Source organism: Bufo gargarizans, chromosome 3 (assembly GCF_014858855.1).
Source record: "Bufo gargarizans isolate SCDJY-AF-19 chromosome 3, ASM1485885v1, whole genome shotgun sequence".
In the NCBI taxonomy this organism is placed as follows: Eukaryota; Metazoa; Chordata; class Amphibia; order Anura; family Bufonidae; genus Bufo; species Bufo gargarizans.
Genome location: NC_058082.1, coordinates 311,379,906 through 311,404,771, shown reverse-complemented (window position 1 = coordinate 311,404,771; position 24,866 = coordinate 311,379,906). Strand labels below are relative to the sequence as shown.

At 38.1% G+C, this 24,866-nt stretch overlaps 1 protein-coding gene across 1 annotated transcript in view; it reads left to right on the top strand.

The window, feature by feature from the left end:
- Window positions 1-8,369: 8,369 nt before the first annotated feature.
- Window positions 8,370-24,866, top strand: part of RUNX3 (RUNX family transcription factor 3) — a 62,995-nt gene continuing 46,498 nt past the window's right edge. The window contains exons 1-3 of the mRNA XM_044287354.1: window positions 8,370-9,441; window positions 12,437-12,593; window positions 22,344-22,448. Coding sequence (XP_044143289.1) covers window positions 9,184-9,441; window positions 12,437-12,593; window positions 22,344-22,448 — 520 coding nt within the window. The 5' untranslated portion in view covers window positions 8,370-9,183. The remainder of the gene's footprint in view (window positions 9,442-12,436; window positions 12,594-22,343; window positions 22,449-24,866) is intronic.

Sequence of the window (24,866 nt, the reverse complement as noted above, 5' to 3'; positions counted from 1 at the left end):
CTGTGGAAGACAGCTGTAGCATGCTCTTAGCAGGTATATAAGGGGGTATATCACTAAATGATGGTTTAATATGTAAATATAATGTATATTTGAGACATTCCACCTAAATGGTGGCACACTGTATACTATTCATACTAATACAGTATGTTGACCCAGTCAGCCAGTCGTAAGCAACGGGAGGGCTCACATATCTGTATTTCTCTGTTTCTTAGACTCATTTGTAACACTTCCTGTTTGATGGCGGGAAAACCCTAGCACAAGAGTCCTTGCAGCACTTCTGATTGCCAAATTCCTGTCCTGCTTTATCTAGGGTGTGCTGGGTCTCTCTGTCTCGATATCTAGTTTGTCCAGTTATCAGCCTGCATATAGCATGGGTACACATTACCTGCGAGAGTTACCAGCAGCACTTCAGATAGGGTATTTAACGCAAAGAAACATCATAATAGTGTTTTCTCACACAGCACTTTTTGAAAAAACTTTGCTGCAATTTTTGCTGCCATTTGTTGAGCCAAAGACAGGTGTGAATCCTGGCAGAAGGTGAAGAAGTAGTTCATATTTTATATTTCACATCTTGAATTCACTTCTGGTTTTGTGAAAAACTGCTAAAATGTTAATTGAATTTTTTCAGGCTACTTTTAGCTTCCAAATGATACTATTTCTGTAACCATTTTATGTTTCACCAGACAAGGATTATGCACAGTGCCCCATACCAGATCAACTACCATCCTCCATACCATACCCAAGCATTATGCCCCCTAATAGCACTATAAAATCATCTTCCAATAATTCTAATAAAAATACACAAACAGAGCATATATAAATGTGGGGTTCAAAATGTAAAGACGGAGGGTGTAAGTACCAGTCACCTTGGGGTGTTGTGCTGGGAGCACAACAGCCCAATGTGCCAAAGTAAGGATATGCAGAGCTGCTGCCTCACTGTCCTGTCGGAGGGTGTCCACATAGGAAACGTCAGTAGAATCAAGGAAAAAGGGACATCCTACAAGAGCTGCTCTTCAAATGGAATCTCGACAGGCAGATCCTTAGTAAGTCTTTTTATTGATGTGTTTCAGGAGTCAACCAGCCCCTTCCTCAGGTATTACTCAGGTGTAATACCTGAGGAAGGGGCTGGTCTAGCCCTGAAACGTGTAGTTTTTACACATCAATAAACGGATTTGAGGAGCAGCTCTTGCAGGATGTCCCTTTTTGCCCTGCTTCCATTGACATTAAAATCATACCATTTGAAGCCCCAGTGCCTTCACAATAGTGCTAGCCAGAAAGTCCTCTCAACCGGGAAAAACCACAATAGTGCTTTCCTAATAAAACAAGTCTCCTTATAAGAGTAGCAACCATAATAAACCCAGCCACAGTGGAGCCATGGACCTTCTCCAGTAAAGCCAACCACAGTATCCTCATAACAGAGCCATTCTCATGTATCACTATCCCATAATTCATGAATATATCCTGTCTATAGTTGGCCCTCTCTGACTACCATGATATAAGCTAGAGAAATCATCTCATGCATCTATGTAGATCTAGCTGTGCATGTGTGTTCAGCAGTTTATGCACATGCTTCATTCTTAAAGGGATGCACAGCATCTCCGCCATTGTCTGCTTATATTTAAATAATTTGTAGATTCAAATCCAAATCTTTCACCGGACAGTGCCATTTTGTGGGAAACAAACATCAATAATATATTAGAGGGCAAGGAATCAGCAATGTACAGTACTTAAATGCTTTACAGAAAGCAGTGGAACTGTGAATTATTAATACAAAATCTGCTTTCCTGGAGTATTTTTACAAATTACATGAAAAACAGCAAGTGATATTAACCCTTAAAGTAGGCAATTATTGCAGTCTGTGAATGGATCTTCCTCTTGGTATAATAAGTAGTCATTTCAGCATCAAGCAATTGACCCTAATGGGATTGTCAGAAGAATTTTATAGAAATCCATACGTTTAAAAGTCATACCCGCTGCACTGCATGTTATGGTTACAGTTAAAAATAATTTAGGCAATTTCTTGATGCCCAATTCCGGGTATCACCAAGATTTTATTTATTGGGCAATCCACATTTTATCTTCTGACATGGGACCGAGACATCACAATATGATATCTGTGAAGGTCTATGAAGTTAGACCATCATCACTATTGGGGGACAGTCTGGAGACTTCATACACAGCAGATAGTCTCACTGAAATTAGTAGGATTGGCTGTCATTTATATGATGTCTACTGTCAGCTTTACATACTACACCAAAGCATAAGAGCCTGCTTATGGTGGCCCAGAATCAGGTCAGTTATTGGCCCATGTGCTTCCTATAACCCAAAGGGCAAAATGCTTGTTTGCCGGGGATTGCCATCTTTCATGCAAGGCCAAAAACCAATGTTTGCCAGCAGCACATTAACTTGTATGGATGTGCTGTTGACAATATGCAAAGTGAACGGGGGATGAACGATCATAATAAAAGGCACATATAGGCAGTATCAGACTGGAGTGCCTAGAGCCCACCAGTAAAAAGTTTTTGGGGGGCCCACCGTATGGATATATTCAAATATTACCTGCTCACACAGCAGCAAAATGCTACCAGATGATGTAATATGGGGGTGACTGCAGCAACTTTGAGAAGGTAGGTCCTGGGGAGAAGAGGACACTGGCAGCTTTCCTCTGTACCTAGAAGTCATCTCATCTCTGATCGTGTCCATAATAATAAACTGGGGAGTTTCTTTAATCTATCAAGTTTGTATATGAACATAGACGGGTTGAGGTGCTGTACATTGAATATATGTATGTAGTGCAGTAAGTCTACTGTGTTATGTGCCACTTGTGCAGGGGGTGGGAGACTAGGGGCCCATCTTGCTCAGGGGCCCACCGAGGGATTCACTTGTAACCCTGTGGGTCAGTCCAAGCCAGCATATATGAAAGGCACTATAAATGATCACCAACTTCTCTATCAGCGCTTATTTATTGCCCAGCATTGGCCAGGGCAAGAAGATCCATTTGGAAGATCATGTCTGTTGTGACACTTCCAGAGGTAAATCAGCGGCCATTTAAGCTTTCTGCATGAAGTGTGCGCCTCATCATACATTAAGGGCATCATCCAGTGGTGCAGACGCTGGCATTGATAAATATCCCCCTATGTATGTAGTGTTTTAAATTTTTTGCCATAGACTTTAACTGGCCACAATAACACCAATAAAATCAAAATGATGTGCATATCAAACTAGCATTAGGTCTCGTATACATGGCAGTCCCTACAGCTCAGTTCAATAGGTATTCCATGTACTATTGTACGGTGTAAGTGCTGCCCCCTATGTGGGTGAAGTCACAAAAGGCTAATTTGTTGCAGACAGTTCTGTGACTGTCACATTTGTGTAAGTGTACCCCATTCAGATGTAGGGAGTAGATTTTAAGTCAAGTTTTCTGCAAGAAATATGAAGTCACACTTATGGTGATATATTCCCCTAAAAGTGCTAAAGAACAGGTCTAAGTGGCCTCAGTGATACTGGTAAGCTTTGATATTTTATTTAAACTCGAAGCATCGTTTTATTAACAAGTTCTACTGATTCTCAAGTTTAGTGTTACCACAGTGACCACTAGTGGTAAGAAATGTAAAGGCAGCATGACATACACATCATTGTTATCCTCTCGTAGGGAGATGGTGAAGGTAGATAGATAGGTAGGTAGATAGATAGATAGATAGATAGATAGATAGATAGATAGATAGACAGATAGACAGATAGGAAATAGATAGACAGATAGGAAATAAATAGATAGATAGATAGATAATGGATAGATAGATAGATAGATAGATAGATAGATAGATAGATAGATAGATAGATAGATAGATAAGAAATATATAGATACACAGATAAATAAAGGTAGAAAGGTGTGGGCAGCACAGCTGTCTGTAAGGTGCGGTCGGAGTGCCAGTGGCTGTGGGGGCGATCCACCTCCAATAAAAATAAATGAAAAAATTCCAAAGCACTTCCAAGGCGTAAAAAAGTAGAAAAGACTTTATTCACCAGACCCGCAACGTTGCGATCCGCTTTCTGGGATCTTTCTCAAGCAGTGACATAGTAGGTAGTGCATTGTGCATATTTAGATAGACAGATAGATAGATAAGAGATAGATAGATAGATAGATAGATAGATAGATAGATAGATAGATAGATAGGAGATAGATAGATAGGAAATAGATAGATAGATAGATAGGAAATAGATAGATAGATAGATAGATAAGAAATAGATAGATAGATAGATAGATAGATAGATAGATAGGAAATAGATAGATAGATAAGAAATAGATAGATAGATAGATAGATAGATAGATAGATAGATAGATAGATAGATAGATAGATAAGAAATAGATAGACAGATAGCTAGATAAGAGAGATAGATAGATAGATAGATAGATAGATAGATAGATAGATAGATAGGAAATATATAGACAGACAGATAGATAGATAAGAAATAGATAAATAGATAGATAGATAAGAAATAGATATAGATAGATAGATAGATAGATAGATAGATAGATAAGAAATAGATAGATAGATAGATAGATAGATAGATAGGAAATATATAGACAGACAGATAGATAGATAAGAAATAGATAAATAGATAGATAGATAAGAAATAGATATAGATAGATAGATAGATAGATAGATAGATAGATAAGAATTAGATATAGATAGATAGATAGATAGATAAGAATTAGATATAGATAGATTGATAGATAGATAGATAGATAGATAAGAATTAGATATAGATAGATAGATAGATAGATAGATAGATAGGGGCAGATTGATGATTTTTATAGTTATAAATACAAATTATAAAATGTTTACAGCAAAAAAGCAAAAATAAAAATAAAAATTTGGGCAGAAACTTAACTATATATATATTTAAATAAAACACAAAGTGCTCACCGACGTATCAATCTGCACGATTGTACAGAGTATATAACAAGACTCTCACTGTGCCGCTGCTGCTCCATTCTATACTGCTATCATGAATCGGATGGATCAGGATGAACAGCACTATAAGTTCTCCACACACTGATTAGCACTGCAGGGCTAAAAAAAAACACATCCGCACACAGTAAAGGTGGGTTCACACATTGGTGTTTGAGGCAGTTTTTTAGGCCAACGCCAGAAGTGGATCCAGCAGGAAGCATAAGTCTTAGGCTACTTTCACACTAGCGTTAATATTTTCTGGTCTTGAGATCCATCATAGGAACTCAATACCGGAAAGAAAACGCTTCAGTTTTGTCCCCATTCGTTGTCAATGGGGACAAAATGTAACTGAACAGAACGGAACGCTCCAAAACGCATTCAGCTCCGTTTAGTTGCGTTCCCATACCGGGGAGCAAACCGCAGCATGCTGCAGTTTGCTTTCCGTCATGTGATGCGGAACAAGACAGATCCGACATGACCCCCAATGCAAGTCAATGGGGACGGATCCGTTTTCTCTAACACAATCTGACACAATAGAAAACGGATCCGTCTTGGCTATGGAGTTCATGACGGATCCGTCTTGGCAATGTTACAGATAATATAACTGGATCTGTACATATCGGATGCAGGCGGTTGTATTATCAGCAAAGGAAGCGTTTTTGCTTAACCCTCCCGGATCCAGTAAAAACGCTAGTGTGAAAGTAGCCTAACCTTTATACTTTTCATTCCCTTAACCCTCTCCTATCTTTGGCTGAAAAAACTGCCACAAACATCTATCTGTGAACTCACCCCTTATAAATATACTAAATTGTGGTTTGCATTTTCTTTTTCATTATTGCTCTCAATTTAGCAGTAAATCCAGTGACTACATAACCTTGGTAATAGGTTGACTGTCACCCAGCTTTCCTAGAAACAGAAATGACAATGAAATTGCTGAGCAGCGTTTTAAATGACACTAGAGGACAATGCAATAACCTGTGCGGCAAAGATGTTCATTTTGTATCCTAGCAAGAAAGTACTTACTACCCACAGACACATAGCAGCATTATCATGTCCATTTAGGCTAGTGATGTAGTATGCTCACAAAGGATTGTGTAGATTGGATGAAATTGCTCCATATCCTCAGCTGTGAAAAGTACTTGGTCTGTCTAGGTGGTATTCAGCATCTGGATGCAAACAAGAATCTTGAAAATGGCGTGGAATTTAAAAAAACTTTACTGGTAGCTCTACTCTACTGATGGTACCTGATATAGCAGCCGCAAGGAATTCAATTTCTTCAAGCATTCTATCCCCAGTACTCAAATAATCAAAGATATGAAGGAATTGCTAATATTCGCAATTCCCCGAAATACAATAATAATATGAAAAGAAGCAGGCTAGAAAATAATACTGATGTCTCCCACCCACCAGCTAGATGATAAGTGGGACACAAGTGGAGGGTCCCCATTGTAAGGTCCAATTATAACAAATATAACAAACTAGCTAAAGGATTTTGAATGATTGAAGATTCAAAATGAATTTATTTACATTTTCTTAAGTGTATGGAACAAAAATGAACAATGAATAATTAAATGAAAAGGATATATTATAGCTTAGCATATTATGTAGTACTACTGTATATTATACTATACTATATTATAATAAAGAATGAAAGCAGACTTCAGTGCTAAAGGGAAGGCTCCTCACCATACTAGATATACAGTGTATAAGTCACAAGACATTTCCATTGATGAGCGGACAGTTTCCTTTATCCCAGGCTTAAATGATTAAACCATTAAGTAATTTTCCTTTTAATGCAAATTGTTGGTAACGTAAATTATTAATTATAAAAATATAGGGGAAGAAAGAGAAATCTAGATGAACAGTTCCTATTGAGAGAAAAATTAATAAAATACAAACTGAATATTAACTGAAGTTTTATTCTGCATGAAAAACAAAATATTCCTCATCTATTTATATTGATTCATTATCTATCTCCTATCTATCTATTTATATCTATCTCTATTTATTATCTATCTATCTATCCATCTCCTATCTATCTATCTATCTATCTCACATCTATCTATCTCATATCTATCTATTATCTATCTCATATCTATAGCACATATTTCCTAATCTATTAAGTATCTATCAATCTTTCCTATTTAATCAACTTGTCATCTCCACTCTATCTGTTCTATCTAAAAATCTAAATATACGTATATGTTATCAATCATCCATCTGTGTACTGTATCTATTCCCAAACAAAAAAGGAATGCAGCAAACATTCTTTGTTGCACACATGTATCCAGTGATCTATCTATCTCCTATCTATCTGGCTTTCCATTTATCTATTCATTCTATGAATGTAATGAACTATTAAATGTGATCTGCAATTTTATCCAATCTATCTACCATCTATTTTGTCTATCTATCTATCTATCTATCTATCTATTATCTTATCTAATATATCTTTCTATTTATCTATCATCCATCGGGTATATCCAACTATCATCCTTCTAGTATATCTACCTATCATCCATCTGGTCTATCTATCTATCGGTCAATTTGCACTTTTTACTTTCTGGTCAGTGGTCTAGTCCCCTTGGGCTTGCATCTCATTCCTTTTTTTGGTTTGATCCTGGATCCTGCTGCTGCTATTTTCAGTTTTTTTCTATCTATCTATCTATCTAACTCATATCTATCTATCTGTAATTTCTATCTATGTCAGTCCATCTAATTTCTATGATCTCTCTATCTCTATCTTATATCTATCTATAATTTCTATCTATGTCTGTCCATATGATTTCTATGATCTATCTATATCTATCTATCTATCTGTAATATCTATCTATGTCTGTCCATATAATATCTATAATCTATCTATCTCTATCTATCGATCTATCTATCTGTAATTTCTATCTATGTCTGTCTAATTTCTATGATCTAGCTACCTCATATATCTATCATCTAATAGATTATATATATATATATATATATATATATATATATATATAATCTATCTCATATGCCTATCTTATCTATCTGTCTATCATATCTGTCTAATGTATCCAATCTATCTTTTCCTGTCTCCTTACCTAATAGCCACATATGCCATCTGTAACTTTACTCTCTACATAGCCATCTATCTGAGGTTGCCATTATTAATAATGATCAGTGGATTATTGTACTAGGGTGGTGAATGCATGCAAATACTTTTTATACAAGTTGTGGTCATGCCTGATTGTTGCATGTATTCGAGCACATCTATGTTTCTGTCTTCGGAGCAGGCTCCCTCTCTACAGGGGCAGGGGGAGTTGTCTTGCAGGCACACCCTTTTGTGGGCTTCTGGTCTCCTATAGACAGGGCTTGCACTGTTGATTTGCCAGTCACACTTGCTCTCTCCTCCCCTCCCTGTGACAGCTCTGGTGTAAATGCTGGATGACAGGACACGACTCTTGCACTTTTCTGGGCAGATCAGTAGAGGGAAAACTGTTGGGATTATTCCATGCATCAGCATATGAGATAAAAGGAGACTCCAGTTCACTGTGACCTGTGACTTGGAATGTAGAGAAGTTTCTTTTTTATCTACATTGGCTTGACTTTCTGTAACACGTCTCTAGGATTGTTCCATAAGTAAATTGGGATTTTCAGAGAAAACCTTTAACCACCCCCACATCTTTTTATGCTGACTGCTCTTTTCATGACCATCAGGAAGAAGACAGATGTGTGCTAACTTCTGTTTTCTCATGCCTTTTTTCACATTTCGTAGAGTTTCTGGACTGTTATATAAAGAAAACTACTGTTCTTAGTCATCTGATGTCCATTTTACAGCCTTAGATCTGACTTTTGCAGGAGAACCAGCTGCCATATCACACAACCAGTGCTTGTAAAGTTTCTAAGCATTGCTACTTGGATCGCTGTTATAGCTGTAGACTTCGTAACATTTTTTTGTGGTTTTGGTGCTTTAAGGAGGGTGCAGAAACTTGAGAAGACGAGGTTGGGCACAGAGTTTCTTCGCATGCAACACCCCTTCTCCACCACCCGTGCAGATTTCAGATCAGACAGTCACTTCCTGAGCTACTGATCTCTGGACTCTTTTATTCTTTTCAGAAAAGATCCGTGATAACTAATCTTAAATGAAAATTGAGTGCCTTGTCTGGTTTACTGCGAGTTAAAATTTGTGAAAGAGACACTAAACTTCTAGTTTAGACCCAGTGGCTGGCACTTTTTAACTCTTCTTGTTGTAATGCGTATTCCAGTAGACCCGAGCACCAGCCGGCGCTTTACTCCTCCATCGACTACCTTCTCCTGCGGTAAAATGGGAGACAGCAATGGAACCATCAGCTCTTCTGGCACAGGACGGACGAGAATGGAGATAAGAACGGTAGTGGATGTCCTCGCAGATCACGCTGGAGAACTTGTCCGGACTGACAGCCCCAACTTCTTATGCTCTGTCCTGCCTTCACATTGGAGATGCAACAAGACCCTTCCAGTAGCATTTAAGGTAAATGGCGGTGCACTTATCAGGAAAATTAAGCAGAAGTTTCATATTTGTAGTAGATGTCTAAATGTACTTTTCATACTTTGATGCTTAGTGACTATTGCACCTGCTAACTTCCACGTAATCCACGTAAGAGTCAGCTTTTCACATGCCCCGTCTACTGGGTTCTATATTAGAGTTAGCCTAGTGTACTTTTTTTTATTTTTTATGCCTACATTTTTGGGCATTATGAGAGATCTCTGTGGGGAAGATAATGTAGCAGGTTTTCCGTCAGACCTATTTAAAACCACAGACAATATGAGTCGAGCCAAATGACAAACTCATCAATACTGCATCTGTGCAGTCGTGCAATGGTCTAAAATATATGGTTTATATAAGAAATCTATTACTGCGCAGTTTACAAACTGATAAGATCTAGCAGGCACTCATTTAGCAGTGCAGATGAAAAAGAAATCCCACTGTCAGAAATAGTAGGATAGACCATTGTAAATTGACAGTCATATTTTTCTTCATGGTTTATTGTGTCGGTATTGCTTAACCAAATGTTCTGTGTGAGGACTGATTTTAGCATACAGTTTGGTATGATTGGTACACCACTTCACAAACCAGTCTCAACCTCATTGTCACTCCTCCTCCTCCTCTTCTGAAGAATATCAAGTGTAATGATCAGGAACAAAAACCCTACATTAACCATAAAATTCTGTAAAATCTATGCATGGTCTAGAAACAACAGCCTAACGCAGCATCTACTGATAGAGACTCCCTTTACGGTTACAGTCTTTTGAAGTGGAGCAAACTATGTGAAACCTCAAACCTATTTGTTTATTACCATGTTAACTTGGTTATTGTACTTTATTTCCCCACTAAATTTTCTTTAGATGTGCGTGCTATCGCTTCTCTTCAATCTCTGACCACAGATATCTCATGACCTCCAATGTGCATCCACCTGTGTTACCATAGTAGTCTCCTCACTGAGCCACTTACTAAAGATTTAGCCTTTATTTTATCACATATCTTAATTGTATAATTTTATAGTTTGATTATGCATTTGTCATTCCTAATTTTACTCTAAATTGCTACGGTTAATTTTAGGGTACGATCTGAAACACATATCAAGAATCTAATGACTTTTTATTCACAGAAACATATAAAACTGCAAATAGATGCTTTCTGTGTCTGTCCTATGCTTTGCTTTTGCAATATTCTATATAGAAGAAATCGTATAAAATAGCAAGTTTTGTGCTGCTTGAGTGCTGTATCTGTTGATGGGAAATCAGTGGGCTGCTGCTTTACACATTGGAGAACATGAGATATCTGTGGTCAGAGATTGAAGAGAAGCGATAGCACGCACATGTAAAGAAAAGTTCTGTAGAGAAATAACGTACAAAGACAAAGTTATCTTAGTAATAAACAAGAAGGTTTGAGGTTTGACAAAACCTTAAGAGTAAAGAGAGTCTCTATCAGAAGATGCTTCATTAGGCTGTTGTTTTAAAAAGGCTATCCATCTCCAGAATAAAATGGGACAATAATTATATATGATTCACAATTTTCATGTAAACGATTGACGGTCTATTAATTATGATTAATGATCTATGATGAAGTATAAACATTATTGCATTATTGAAAAACTGTATTTTATTTGCAATATTAAATCCAATTATTAGGGAAGAAAAAAAATAATATATATATATATATATATATATATATATATAAAGAAAAAAGAGAAACAATAACTAACAATCATGAAAAAAGTGCCATAACATACTGCATGAGGAGCAAGAACAAAATCTAAATGGGAAACAGACTATAAAAACCCAACTGGGCAAAGGGAAAAACAAAAACAGTACAAAAGATACAAAGACCAATGCAAGTGCATTCTCTGTACAGTACAATAATGCCTAATAGGTAACAAAATATATATTTGCATACTAATATAGGCAAATATATACGGTATATTATTATTATTATTACTAGCACCTGTAGGAACAAGTGCAGTTCACAACATACATCTTAAAGAAATGTTAAAATGTATATAAAATAGTCCAAAACTTTTAATATATGAAACTTGATTCTTAAGAATCAAGTGAAATATGTTTATTATGAAATAACAACAAAAGATGAATCCGAACATAATTTGAAATAATTTATCATTTGTCTAACATTAGCAATTTTTGCAGCAATTTAAAACTACAAAACAAATTATGATTATTTAAATGCTTTTGAGTGAATTTCGTGTCATCAGAAACCTTTGAAGTCCAAGTATCTTATTAATCATCATTAGCAAAGATGTTCATTAAAGCCATTCTTGCACTGAAATTCATATATATTGGAATGCCTTGTATAAGAATCCCCGATAAAGAGCATTTGCTTTGCAGTACTGATAACATCATAAATTCATATGCACTGATGCTACAACTGGTTGTCTAAAGAATGCTACCCAATTTTGACTGTTTTTTTAATGTACTTATAGTAAATTATATAAATGATGGCCGAAATGCCACCTAACACATTACATCCAAACCATCTGGAAGATAAAATGCCCTTACCCTATAAATGTCTACCTACATTGTGATATATATTACACGATGATCAGCAATGGCATATAGACAATATAGCATGAATGAGAAGCCATTAGGGCAGATTCATCGTTTAAACAGATCTGTTCCTGTTGGTTGTTAAATTAGAACTAGAAATTTGCAAAAGAAATAATTTTTATTTAATTTTAAACAATATAATATTTAGAAGGTTAATGAAATAGGCCATAATTCATGCAAGATGACTAATGTAGTTCTGTGGATGACACATTAAGAATTTGGATAGCCTAGATTTATAAATCAGTCCTATTTCTAGGTACCACATTTACTGAGTGCTCGCACCATTCCCCTATCATCTGGTATTATCAATGTGCATTAGTAGCACTTGTGATATACACTTGACTAAATTTAAAACTCATAGGTAACTAATGCATAGTTCTCTAAACATAGTTGTCTCGTTGCAGGTTGTGGCACTGGGTGATGTGCCTGACGGGACAGTAGTAACAGTGATGGCTGGAAATGATGAGAACTATTCAGCCGAGTTGAGAAACGCTTCTGCTGTCATGAAGAATCAAGTAGCTCGATTCAATGATCTTCGCTTTGTTGGTAGAAGTGGAAGAGGTAGGCCTCACTCTATCACTATTTAGTAATAATCTACACCATATATCACTGTTGATGTTGAGTTATGTCAGAATTACAAGACAATTTGTAGTTGTATTAATTCTTCACTACCCATAATGTATGCTCTGCATTATATATTATAGATTTATATGCATTGTATCCTTAATGATATTTTTGTGCGTGGCTTTTTCTCCTTTCTATTGTCGTTAAAATAACGTAAAAAGTGCATTTTATGAAGTACAATCAGCTGATGTGCATGTATTGTTGGAAGCGTCATTCTCCCTTTTGACTGACCATTTAGTTTGCCTCCAATTTTTGCTACCAAAATATGTCAACTAAATGTAATCTTATTTTATCTTAACTTTTTAATTAGTGTTTTAGTTTTGAAATGTATTATTCCATTATAATGAATCTGGATGGCGCAATTTACATCACAACAAATGTTGACTACGCCATACTAACATGCACTTACCATAGTACAACTGTAGCCTAAAATGCTACAAAGTTTGGAGGACAATACAACTGGGAATACCTCTAAACACATAGGCCCACTTTTAATAATGTGAGTACACCTAGATAAATTGTTCCAAAAAGTGGTGCAATTCAATGCATACAGGTTTCTGCGCCTAGTCTGAAAAAGGGAAATGGCTTAGCAGGAAGGGACGTAGTCTAAAATGCAATGGTTTGTGCTAGGATTGTGCCACAATTTTGGTGTCAAATTTATCATCCAGCCTGAACCACAGCGATAAATCTGGCAAAGGTCTTCACAGCCTGTCTAAATTTACGCCATCCATAGGATTAGTAGATTTTTCCCACTGAATTTACATTTTACATCAATGTGCATATACCGTTGCGCCAACGTATGGTCTGGCTGGGCCAACAAACAATCCCTAGTTCAACCTTTCTATTATGCTTAGCTTTCAGTTATTTCCATCTTGATTTAATAGGAGTCAAAAGACATCTTCAAAGACAAAAACATATTCTATTTAATCCAAATGATCAACTATGGTATAGCAAATATACTTTAGATGGATATCTAATATCAATATTTATTGGATGAAGTAGATGTAAAATGCCAGTGGGTGAAGATTGCAACTAGGATTCTAAAAATATATATTGAATAAGCTGTAAACTCTTTTAAAAATCACATTTTGGGGTTCCCAAACAGTCATAATTTGCTATTTGGGGGCCAAATATATACATATTTGTTCCCTTGATTTGCCAGAACTACTATCTCATCACAGGGAGCAGTGAAACAATAAAATACACCTCCTTGCTTGTCTTTGGCTTTCCATCGACAATGTAATATTTGCGTATTGCCCGCGCAATACAGGCGTGGGTCACTGTTGCTACACTTTTCAAGCTGCTAGAAGTTTCCTGAGACTGGAGAAAATGGTTGGCACGGCAGAACATTACAATAGCTTTATAGCGCTCCAATATATTTTCGATTGCGAAAATCGGCAATTATTGATGCGCATATTTTTGTGCAATACGTGCAACATCACATTTTATCAGGTCTGAGTACATATTACTGATTGGTGCACTAAGTATTGTTGCGACATCACAGCACCATGTCTGTAGCATGTATGTATGGACAACAGAGCCTATCACACTACCTAACACCCTGCACTGGAACCTATAAGCTACACTATATCACTATCTAACCTACACTGACTCTCTCCCACTAACTATCTGTATTATATATATATAAGCTAACTAACTATCTAATGTAATGACACAGGAAAGCAGAGAGCACAGCAATAACACTGCTGTATCCCTCAGATCTGCAAAATACTGCATACAAGGGCTACTGGGGAGTCTCTTATATAGTAAGGGGTAGGCAACTTTCCTATTGGTTGCTAGGGATGTTGCTAAGCTCAGACAAAGACATTGCAACCTTCTTTTTGGCCTACAAGCAAGAAGCAGGGAGGGATCATGGATTAAGATGAAAAAAAATCTAGAATATTCGCGAATAAGAATATATAGCACTATATTCTAAATCTTCGCAAATTCTCAAAGTGGCGATATTCACGATTGAAATTCACAATTCGAATATTCGCGCCCAACACTACTGATCAGTTCTTTGAAGACACCACAGCACTCATCAGAGCACTGCAGCCTCTTCACGGCTTTCCTAGCACAGCACAGTCTATTGGATAGGGGCTGTGCTTGGTATCACAGCTCAGCCCCATTTACTTGAATGGGACTGAACTGTACCTAGGCTGTGGAACATCACTGGCCTAGGAAGAGGCTGTGAGCTGATCGGCGGGATTGCAGGCAGTTGGACCCCCACCAATTAGATACTGATGACCTACCCTGAGCCTAGGTCATCAGTATAAAACACTTGGACAGCCACTTGTATGCCATAATCTAATAAATGGCAGGTCATTACAAATAAAATTCACACTGCCTGAGAATGATGTTGCCCCAAGCATTATTATAATAAACATCATTCAGGTTCTTTTATAATAAAAAAAAAGCGAGAAACTAGAACATAAAAAGTGATGGTGACAATAACCAAATAAGTTGTCTATAGAAAACAATACATTTTGTCATTTGTTAGAGTGCGGTATGCAAGCTGGTATCTGTGTAAAACCGCTTTACAATCTGCCTGCACTGCTTGCATTGTTTTATACATGAAGCCTACAATGATATTGTGTCAAAAGATTGCAATACCTGCTGAGCAGTGCTTCAGCTTGAGACGCATGTCCGTGAATACCGCCCACCCTGCTTAATGATGCCAGTCTCATTGAAACTCAGTATAATTGGATGGTCACATTCTTGTTCTCTGACACAAATGACTTATTCACCATTTTTAAAACTATTAGAAACTGTCCTTCTAAACTATGAACATTTCATCAATTCTAACTCCCTCTCAGCTGTAGTGGGGAACTGCTTTTGTAACTACTGACGTCTTCACAAAACCTTCTGCATCCTTCAAGTTATTAGAGTAGACCACAGAGCAGACATGGCACCACCCCTCCTCATTCATTCAGACCTACTGAGGAAATCGAACCAGTGCTCAGACTCTTAACTTATAGGTTTCATGTTTCGTATTAGACAAGATTATGGGTCACATATGAAACGTCTTTTTATAAGGTTACATAGCAAAATGTTTTTCTATGGTAAGTAAATCTAAAATGTAGCATTTTACAAGCAGTAATCTATATGTCTAAGAGACATTACAAAGTCATCAGTACCAGCCCCTGTAAAACACACTAATGATGGTGACCCTGCACTCATGAAACACCTTCCCATGTCACCAAACAAGAGTCTGTAAATAGCCTAATATATTAATAACCATGTGGTGGAATGGCCGTTTTTGTCAACCCACTCAGTCATTTGACAAAATTAGAGGGGTTGGGTGGCTTAGTTCCCTGTAGCTAGATGCCATTTTCTGCCTACCACCCCCATACTGGAATTTTTGGATCCATGTCATGAGGGCATCATCACCTAACTAAGCTTTCATACTGCATTTTATAATAGCTGCTGGAATGGAAAGGAACCTACAGTATAATGGTAGCAAAATTCCTTTAATGGAGGAATTATATTTTACAAATTTGGGGAAATCTACCTGTTTTTGATTTATTAGTTAAAGAGCCTACTGTACATGAGACTTATTATGACTGAGGTTTTCAAATCTGTCACGGGAAACCTGATCTGGTTAGGAGGGTGGTCTTTTTCAAAAGGCAGTCTTTTGGAGAGGTTTCACCCCCAGGAAGTCCAGAAGGTCTCCAGGAGGTGTCCCTTATTTAAGGAGAATCCCAGACAATCTGGGAAAGTAAGCAAGTATAAGGATCCAAAGATTTCTGCTGCGGATGCTGACAGTAGCAATTTAGTGCAGCGGCTTTCAACCTGTGACCCTCCAGCTATTGTGCAACTACAAAACCCATCGTGCCATGTCAATCTGCAGGTTTCCATGGTGTGTATAGCCTTGTAATTTCGCAACAGTTGTACAGCCACCGGATGCAGACCACTGACAAGGTGGTTGTCTCCTTTAACTAGTTGAATCCTGTCAATGTAAATCGGTATAATCATATCTACAAATATGGATAAAAGGTTTTATGGTCTAACTACTGTTTAGATGCAGTGTTAACATGTCTTTAACATTTCCGTTTTGTTTCCTAAAATGCATACTTTTAGTTGTTTAGTTTTTTTTTCAAATTCTGTACTTAACTGACTGCAGATTGGCAATGGAAAATCTGCCCTTTTAGGAATTAAGCTTTTATTTCTGTACTTAATTATCCTGTTAGAGTTTTTTTCATGCTTCCAAAACAAATTTCCAAACCGGAATGCTTTATAATTCTAAGTCTGGTCTTTGAAGTGATTCATCTTGAGTGTATTGATGTAATTTCAAAATAAGGGATTATAATAGTCTCATGTCTATCCAAACATTTTGCATACAATAATGGTTTAACAGTCTACCTCATTTACTAGGAAACTACTGATAAGCAAATTTTTTATAAAGGTGTGTAAAGAAAGGCTCTATTCAGGTAATGTTGTCTTTCCTGTTGGTGTCATAATATTCCTTGCACCAGCACTGGCATACATTTTACCCATAACAAAAGTATTGATGGTCTGTCCATATCAGATCCATGGAGGTCCAAATCTGATCCATGGAGGTCATTCTTGCTCATTATCTGTTTAAAGAGGACCTGCCACCTCAAAAGTGCAATCTGAGGCAGGAGGAGCTGAATATATATTTATATAGTTTTGTGGAAAAACTAAAATTTGAAAATGTATCTAAATCTCAGCTTTTTCTGCTTTCAGTTGTACAGGGGGCTGTCTTATCAGTGACTGATAGCATTTTCTGTGTAAGTATGTATACAGAGATAGCTGTCAGTTACTGATAGTCATACAGGGCTGAGGTATTATCAGTGATTGATAGCATTCTCTGTGTAAATGTGTATACATAGATAGCTGGTAGTCACTGATAGTTGTACCCAGGGGCTGTCTTATCAATGATTGATAACATTCTCTGTGTAAGTGTGTATACATAGATAGCTGTCAGTCACTGATAGCTGTACATGGGAGAGGTGTTATTAGTGATTAATAGCATTCTCTGTGTAAATGTATATACAGAGATAGCTGTCAGTGACTGAAATCTGTATACAGGGGGGAGGGGCGTTGCTCGGGTAAAACATTCGGGGCCTGGGCCCCTGATGTTTTGTCCCAGGCCCAGAAAGTACTGCCTGCCAGATAGATCCAACTGTATTGCCATCCTCAGGAATCTAATGCCTTGCAAGAGCTGAAGGACCTGTGATGACATCACAGTCGTTGTGATCAGTTCTAAATGCAGTAGCTGAAAAGGACCTGTGATGATGTCATCATCATGTGACCAGTGCAGGACAGGACAGCTCAGAAGTGAAGAGAAGTCCTGGGAAGAAGCTGTGGTGAGGTCTGCTACATGAGGAGAGGGGTAAGTGAAGGGGTAGATTACTCAGCGTGAGAGGCAGAGCAATGTTGGGAGTTGTAGTTATTTAACTGGGACTGTATGTGAGGGCTGAAGTTATTTACATGGGACTGTATTTTGGAGGGGGCTGTAGATAGAGAGGGATGTTATTTACATGCGCCTGTATATTGGAGGGGGCTGGAGAGATGGTGTGATGGTATTTACATGGGACTCTATGGCGGAGGAGGGAAATAATATTATTTACATGGGACTGTATGGTGGAGGGGCTGAGGAATTATAATTTCTGAGGACAGTAAACGGAGGAATATAACTACAGGGGGCACTGCAGGGGGCATTATAAATACTGGGGGCGCTTTAAGGCGAGCATTATAACAGTAGGGGGCGATATAAATACTGGGGAACTTCAGGGTGAGCATTATAACAGTAGGGGGTATTATAAATACTGGGGGCACTGTGGGGACATTTTAAATCCAGGGGACATTAAGCGTTTTTATTACTACTGGGGGCTCTATAGGAGGGACTTAAAGATCCACAGCATTTCTATTAAGAGCATTATGGGGGCCTTATTACTACTGAGGGGTCTGTAGAGAGCTTTATTACCACTGGGATAATAATAGGGGGGCCTTATTTCTACTAGGGGCTCTGCAAGGACATTATTTATACCGGAGGGCTATTTTACTAATGGAGGCACTCTTGTGGAGCACTATCACTGTTGGGGGCACTGTAGGGGGACAGTATTACTAATGAGGGCATTCTAGAAGGGAATTACTATTGGTGGGACTATGAGGAGTACTATTACTTTGGGGGCACTCATTTTTCTTCAGGATAGTATTTGGGGGTACAGAAAAGTGAGGAACCTAAGGCTACTTTCACACTGGCGTTTTGAATTCCGTTTGTGAGATCCGTTTCAGGGCTCTCACAAACGGTTCAAAACGGATCAGTTCAGCCCCAATGCATTCTGAATGGATAAGGGTCCGTTCAGAATGCATCAGTTTGGCTCCGTTCAACCTCCATTCCGCTCTGGATGCGGACACCAAAACGCTGCTTGCAGCTGACACAATATGGTGCAGTTGAAAACGAATCCATCCCCCATTGACTTTTAATGCAGGTCAGGACGGATCCGTTTTTACTTAGACTTTAAAAAAAAGAATAATGCAAACAGATCTGTTCTGAACGGATACAAGCGTTTGCATTATAGGTGCGGATATGTCTGTGCAGATACTAGACGGATCCACACCTAACGCAGGTGTGAAAGCAGCCTAAGATGTCTGTGTTTCACACTCTGCAGAGACGAGGCGCGGCTGAGAGAAGTTGTCCGGACCGAATGGAAAAGATGATGACAGAGAAGATCTACATCAGAGGAGACGTCACCTGGGAGGCACTGGATGTGAAAGATACGTGCTGCTGTATAGCAAGTAAAGTAAAATGTCTTCAGTGCTAGTGTTTGAAGGGGGAGTGGTTGGGGGGGCGATTGGTTGACTTTGAGAATTGGGCAATTTTTATTGGGGCTTGGGCCCCGGGTCTTTTGAGACCCTAGCAACGCCCCTGCAGGGGGGTGTTATGAATGATTGATAGCATTCTCTGTGTAAGTGTGTATACATAGATAGCTGTCAGTCACTGAAAGTTGTACATGGGGGAAGTGTTATCAGTGATTGATAGCATTTTCTGTGTAAGTATGGATACAGAGATAGCTGTCAGTCACTGATAGCTGTACACGGGGAGGTGTTATCAGTGATTGATATCATTCTCTGTGTAAATGTGTATAAAGAGATAGCTGTCAGTCACTGATAGCTGTACACGGGGAGGTGTTATCAGTGATTGATATCATTCTCTGTGTAAATGTGTATAAAGAGATAGCTGTCAGTTACTAAAATCTATACACGGGGGGGTGTTATTAATGAGTGATAGCATTCTCTGTGTGTGTATACATAGATAGCTGTCAGTCACTGATATCTGTACATGGGGGAGGTGTTATCAGTGATTGATAGTATTCCCTGTGTAAGTGTGTATATAGAGATAGCTGTCAGTCACTGATAGCTGTGCATGGGGAAGGTGTTATCAGTGATTGATAGTATTCCCCGTGTAAGTGTGTATATAGAGATAGCTGTCAGTCACTGATAGCTGTACATGGGGAAGGTGTTATCAGTGATTGATAGTATTCCCCGTGTAAGTGTGTATACATAGATAGCTGTCAGTCACTGATAGCTGTGCATGGGGAAGGTGTTATCAGTGATTGATAGTATTCCCCGTGTAAGTGTGTATACATAGATAGCTGTCAGTCACTGATAGCTGTACATGGGGGAGGTGTTATCAGTGATTGATAGTATTCCCTGTGTAAGTGTGTATATAGAGATAGCTGCCAGTCACTGATAGCTGTGCATGGGGAAGGTGTTATCAGTGATTGATAGTATTCCCCGTGTAAGTGTGTATATAGAGATAGCTGTCAGTCACTGATAGCTGTACACGGGGAAGGTGTTATCAGTGATTGATAGTATTCCCCGTGTAAGTGTGTATATAGAGATAGCTGTCAGTCACTGATAGCTGTACATGGGGGAGGTGTTATCAGTGATTGATAGTATTCCCCGTGTAAGTGTGTATATAGAGATAGCTGCCAGTCACTGATAGCTGTACATGGGGGAGGTGTTATCAGTGATTGATAGTATTCCCTGTGTAAGTGTGTATATAGAGATAGCTGCCAGTCACTGATAGCTGTGCATGGGGGAGGTGTTATCAGTGATTGATAGTATTCCCTGTGTAAGTGTGTATATAGAGATAGCTGTCAGTCACTGATAGCTGTGCATGGGGAAGGTGTTATCAGTGATTGATAGTATTCCCCGTGTAAGTGTGTATATAGAGATAGCTGTCAGTCACTGATAGCTGTACATGGGGAGGTGTTATCAGTGATTGATAGTATTCCCCGTGTAAGTGTGTATATAGAGATAGCTGTCAGTCACTGATAGCTGTACATGGGGGAGGTGTTATCAGTGATTGATAGTATTCCCCGTGTAAATGTGTATATAGAGATAGCTGCGAGTCACTGATAGCTGTACATGGGGGAGGTGTTATCAGTGATTGATAGTATTCCCCGTGTAAGTATGTATATAGAGATAGCTGCCAGTCACTGATAGCTGTACATGGGGGAGGTGTTATCAGTGATTGATAGTATTCCCTGTGTAAGTGTGTATATAGAGATAGCTGTCAGTCATTGATAGCTGTGCATGGGGAAGGTGTTATCAGTGATTGATAGTATTCCCCGTGTAAGTGTGTATATAGAGATAGCTGTCAGTCACTGATAGCTGTACACGGGGAAGGTGTTATCAGTGATTGATAGTATTCCCCGTGTAAGTGTGTATATAGAGATAGCTGTCAGTCACTGATAGCTGTATATGGGGGAGGTGTTATCAATGATTGATAACATTCCTGTGTGACTATACAGAGATAGCTGCCAGTCACTGACAGGCACTGTATGCTGAAACAAATATTTCAACTGATTCCTTAGAATCAAACTGAAAATGAATTTCCAGAAATTTGCTCATCTCTACTCCAGAATTATTAATGGCATGTGAACCATTGTTTGGCGCAAAATAATGGTATCCTATCAGCCCAGCCTTTAGCTGGAATAATCTAACTTCTAGTAATATTCGCCAAATCTATCACACATCATGCACCACTGTGATAAATTTGGCAGATCATTGACTAAGTTTATGCTGTCTTTATCTTAGACAGGATTAGTTAAGATGACCCTCTTTCTGTTGCACATTTTTCCTCTTATGGCCCAACATCTTAAATGTCTCTATTGTTAGTATATGCATCCAAGCTCTTGAGGAAATTATGACATCCTTGATCTATGTGCTGACTTGCCGAAGAAAAGAGGAAACAAACAATAAGGCCCTTTACATATTACATTTTATTTTAGCTCATATATTGCCAAATTGAAGCTGCTCAGTGTGACCCAAACTGTATGAAGCTAAATTGAACATGAATCTGTGTTCACAGAGTAGATTTTTCTACTTGTCATCTTCTCCGCATCATTAACAGGAAGTGATAGCACGCATAATTCTAGGAATGGAATAATCGTTTTGTGCAATTCTGACCCAGATTTCCACTACTTACCACATGGCATCTAATATATACTATAGTGTCAACCACAGTTCCAATACTCATACTAGACTAGGAAATTAAAGAAATAAGTTTATAGTAAATACTTAGCTAAGAATGGGAGTACTAGGTGAAGATATCATATGGAAATCTATGGACTATCATTCTCTGTTGCATATACTATGTATATTGGGAACAGTAGTATATTAATTAACTTCTATTTCTCTTTTCATTCTCAGGCAAGAGTTTCACTCTCACAATCACAGTTTTTTCAAGTCCTACGCAGGTGGCCACATACCACAGAGCCATTAAAGTGACTGTTGATGGGCCACGAGAGCCAAGAAGTAAGTTCTTCCAAAAATTTAAGATTTCTGTAACCCATCAGACGAAATTTTAATATTTAAAAGTCACTTCTATGTCAGAAAAAGTGGAACAGGTGTTTCAAAAATATGGCACTAATTCTGAACAGCATATTTCTCAGTGAGATAATATGATAGAAGGCACACTTAATTTAATTTTAATTTATTCTCTTTATTTATTGCATTGTGACGGGGTGAAGTCATATAGACAAAGCACCTGATCCGCATATATATATATATATATATATATATATATATATATATATTCAATGAATTTACACCAGACAACTGGCATAAATACATTCAGAAATCTACTGCACCCCTTCAGATAATATATAAAAAAAACTGGCTGCCTGCAGCCACCACTACATGGAGTTTAGTGAGTACAACATTTATACAGTTATCATTGACTGCAATGGAAGCTGTAATAATCTCTTTGCGCTGAGCTCCCCCTAGTGGCAGCTGCTTGACAATGCAGTATTTTTATGTCGGAAACATAAGAAGGAGTAGCTGTAGCTGTTGCATGGTCTGCATCCATGAAAAGTATGCCATTGGGTTATTAAGATATTCACATCAAGTTGCATAATTTTCTATGCAAAACAAAAACATTTAAAACATGGAAATCTTGAACTTCTTCCCAAACACAATTATTTTGACAATTATGTCAGCAATATCCTTTCACCTCAGGGACCAGCGATTGGCTGCAGCAGTCATGTGTTGTTGACATGATGTCATTGCTGCAACCAGGTAAACAAAGTCTGGCGAGGAGAGCAGCACAGGATCTACTAGGTAAGTAATGCGGTATTTGTAATTTCATCCATTTACTAGTATTCCATATCCCTCTTTTTTCTGAAACCAAACAACCCCTTTAAACATTCAATTTTATTCACATTCACTGTATGGTGGATACTGTAGTTTGCATTTGGTGTTTATGCAAGCCACTATACGTCACTTTTAAGTCCACTGCAATTATGTTTTTTTATAGAGATTACTAGTATGGAACTGCATGTTGGGTGCTGTTTGTATAGAGATATTATCATCTAAAGCAGTGATTCTAAGGAAGAGTATGGAATCCAACAGAAAAAAAAAACTCTATGTGCCTCTGAATGAAATCGGAGGTGTACGGAAATACAGTAAGGGGTTATCCACTATTGAGGATGCCGTATTACAATTCTATACAACTGGTAGGTTGTGTGGAGCCATAATGGGATTGCATTGGTGGGTTTGTGGGTGGTCCTGGTTAAGGGCACTAGCGGAGGGCCTTATAACTGCCTGGGGGCACTACAGGGGGTACTATAACTGCTTGAGGGCACTTTAGAGGGTGGGGCATTATAGATACCAGGGGCACTAAAAGGGTAATTATAAATACCCGAGGCATTATGAGGGAATTCTGGGGCACTATAGGAGGGCATTATAAATACTGGGAGAAATCATGGTGGTTTGGGCTAGATACAAAAGAAAAGACAATAGGGGAGATTTATCAAACTGGTGTAAAGTAGAACTGGCTTAGTTGCCCACAGCAACCAATCATATTTCCCCTTTCATTTTCCAAAGGAGCTGTGAAAAATAAAAGGTGGACTCTGATTGGTTGCTATAGGTAACTAGGTCAGTTCTATACCACTATATGGTTAGTGTATGGTGGTAATATTAGTCTTTGTACAGCATATTGTATGCAGTATTGTGCAATATTCAGTCGCTATCTGGTGGTAATACATGTTCATGGTCTTGTCAGTATTACTTATTTCTTATAGAGTGAAATTGTTGGTAATGTTGGTTTTGATAAAGCTTTTTTTTAATTCAGTATCAGTATAGTGGTAATATTCTGGTCCTCTGTCTTCATGGTGTTGCTGTATTATTTTGCATTTATATAGTGTTATTATTGGTACTGTTGCTCTTGGTATAATGTAAGTTTGGTTTTATAAAAAGGTTCATGTCCACAGGTTAGGAGGTGCAATGCTCGTCTTGTCCCGGGTGCTGGCAACCTACTCTACGCCACTCACTGTATGCCAAAGTTTGGTGGATTAGTTGACGTTATTGGGTTTAGCCTTCTAGAATTCATGTACCTGGTTTGTTGCACCTAGCAGTTGTCGAAGCCCACCTTAGGAAATAATATAGTGTATTTACTGATATGTTGTCCACTCTACTAGATATCTATGTCATATGACTATGTGCTTATATGGTCACAGAAAGGTATTGGCACTTTATGCCCAGCTTTTCTGCATCCTAAAATGAAATGATTCCATGATGTCATCATATAGTTGCTTTCTACTGGACACAAATGTAATGATGTAAGGCTCTGTTTAAATAATTCTGTCATTTTTCTCCAGCCAGTGTTGTTTTAATTTTGATGTTCATCAGTTGGCCTTGGTTATTCTATTTGATATTATTTAATCAAATACATAT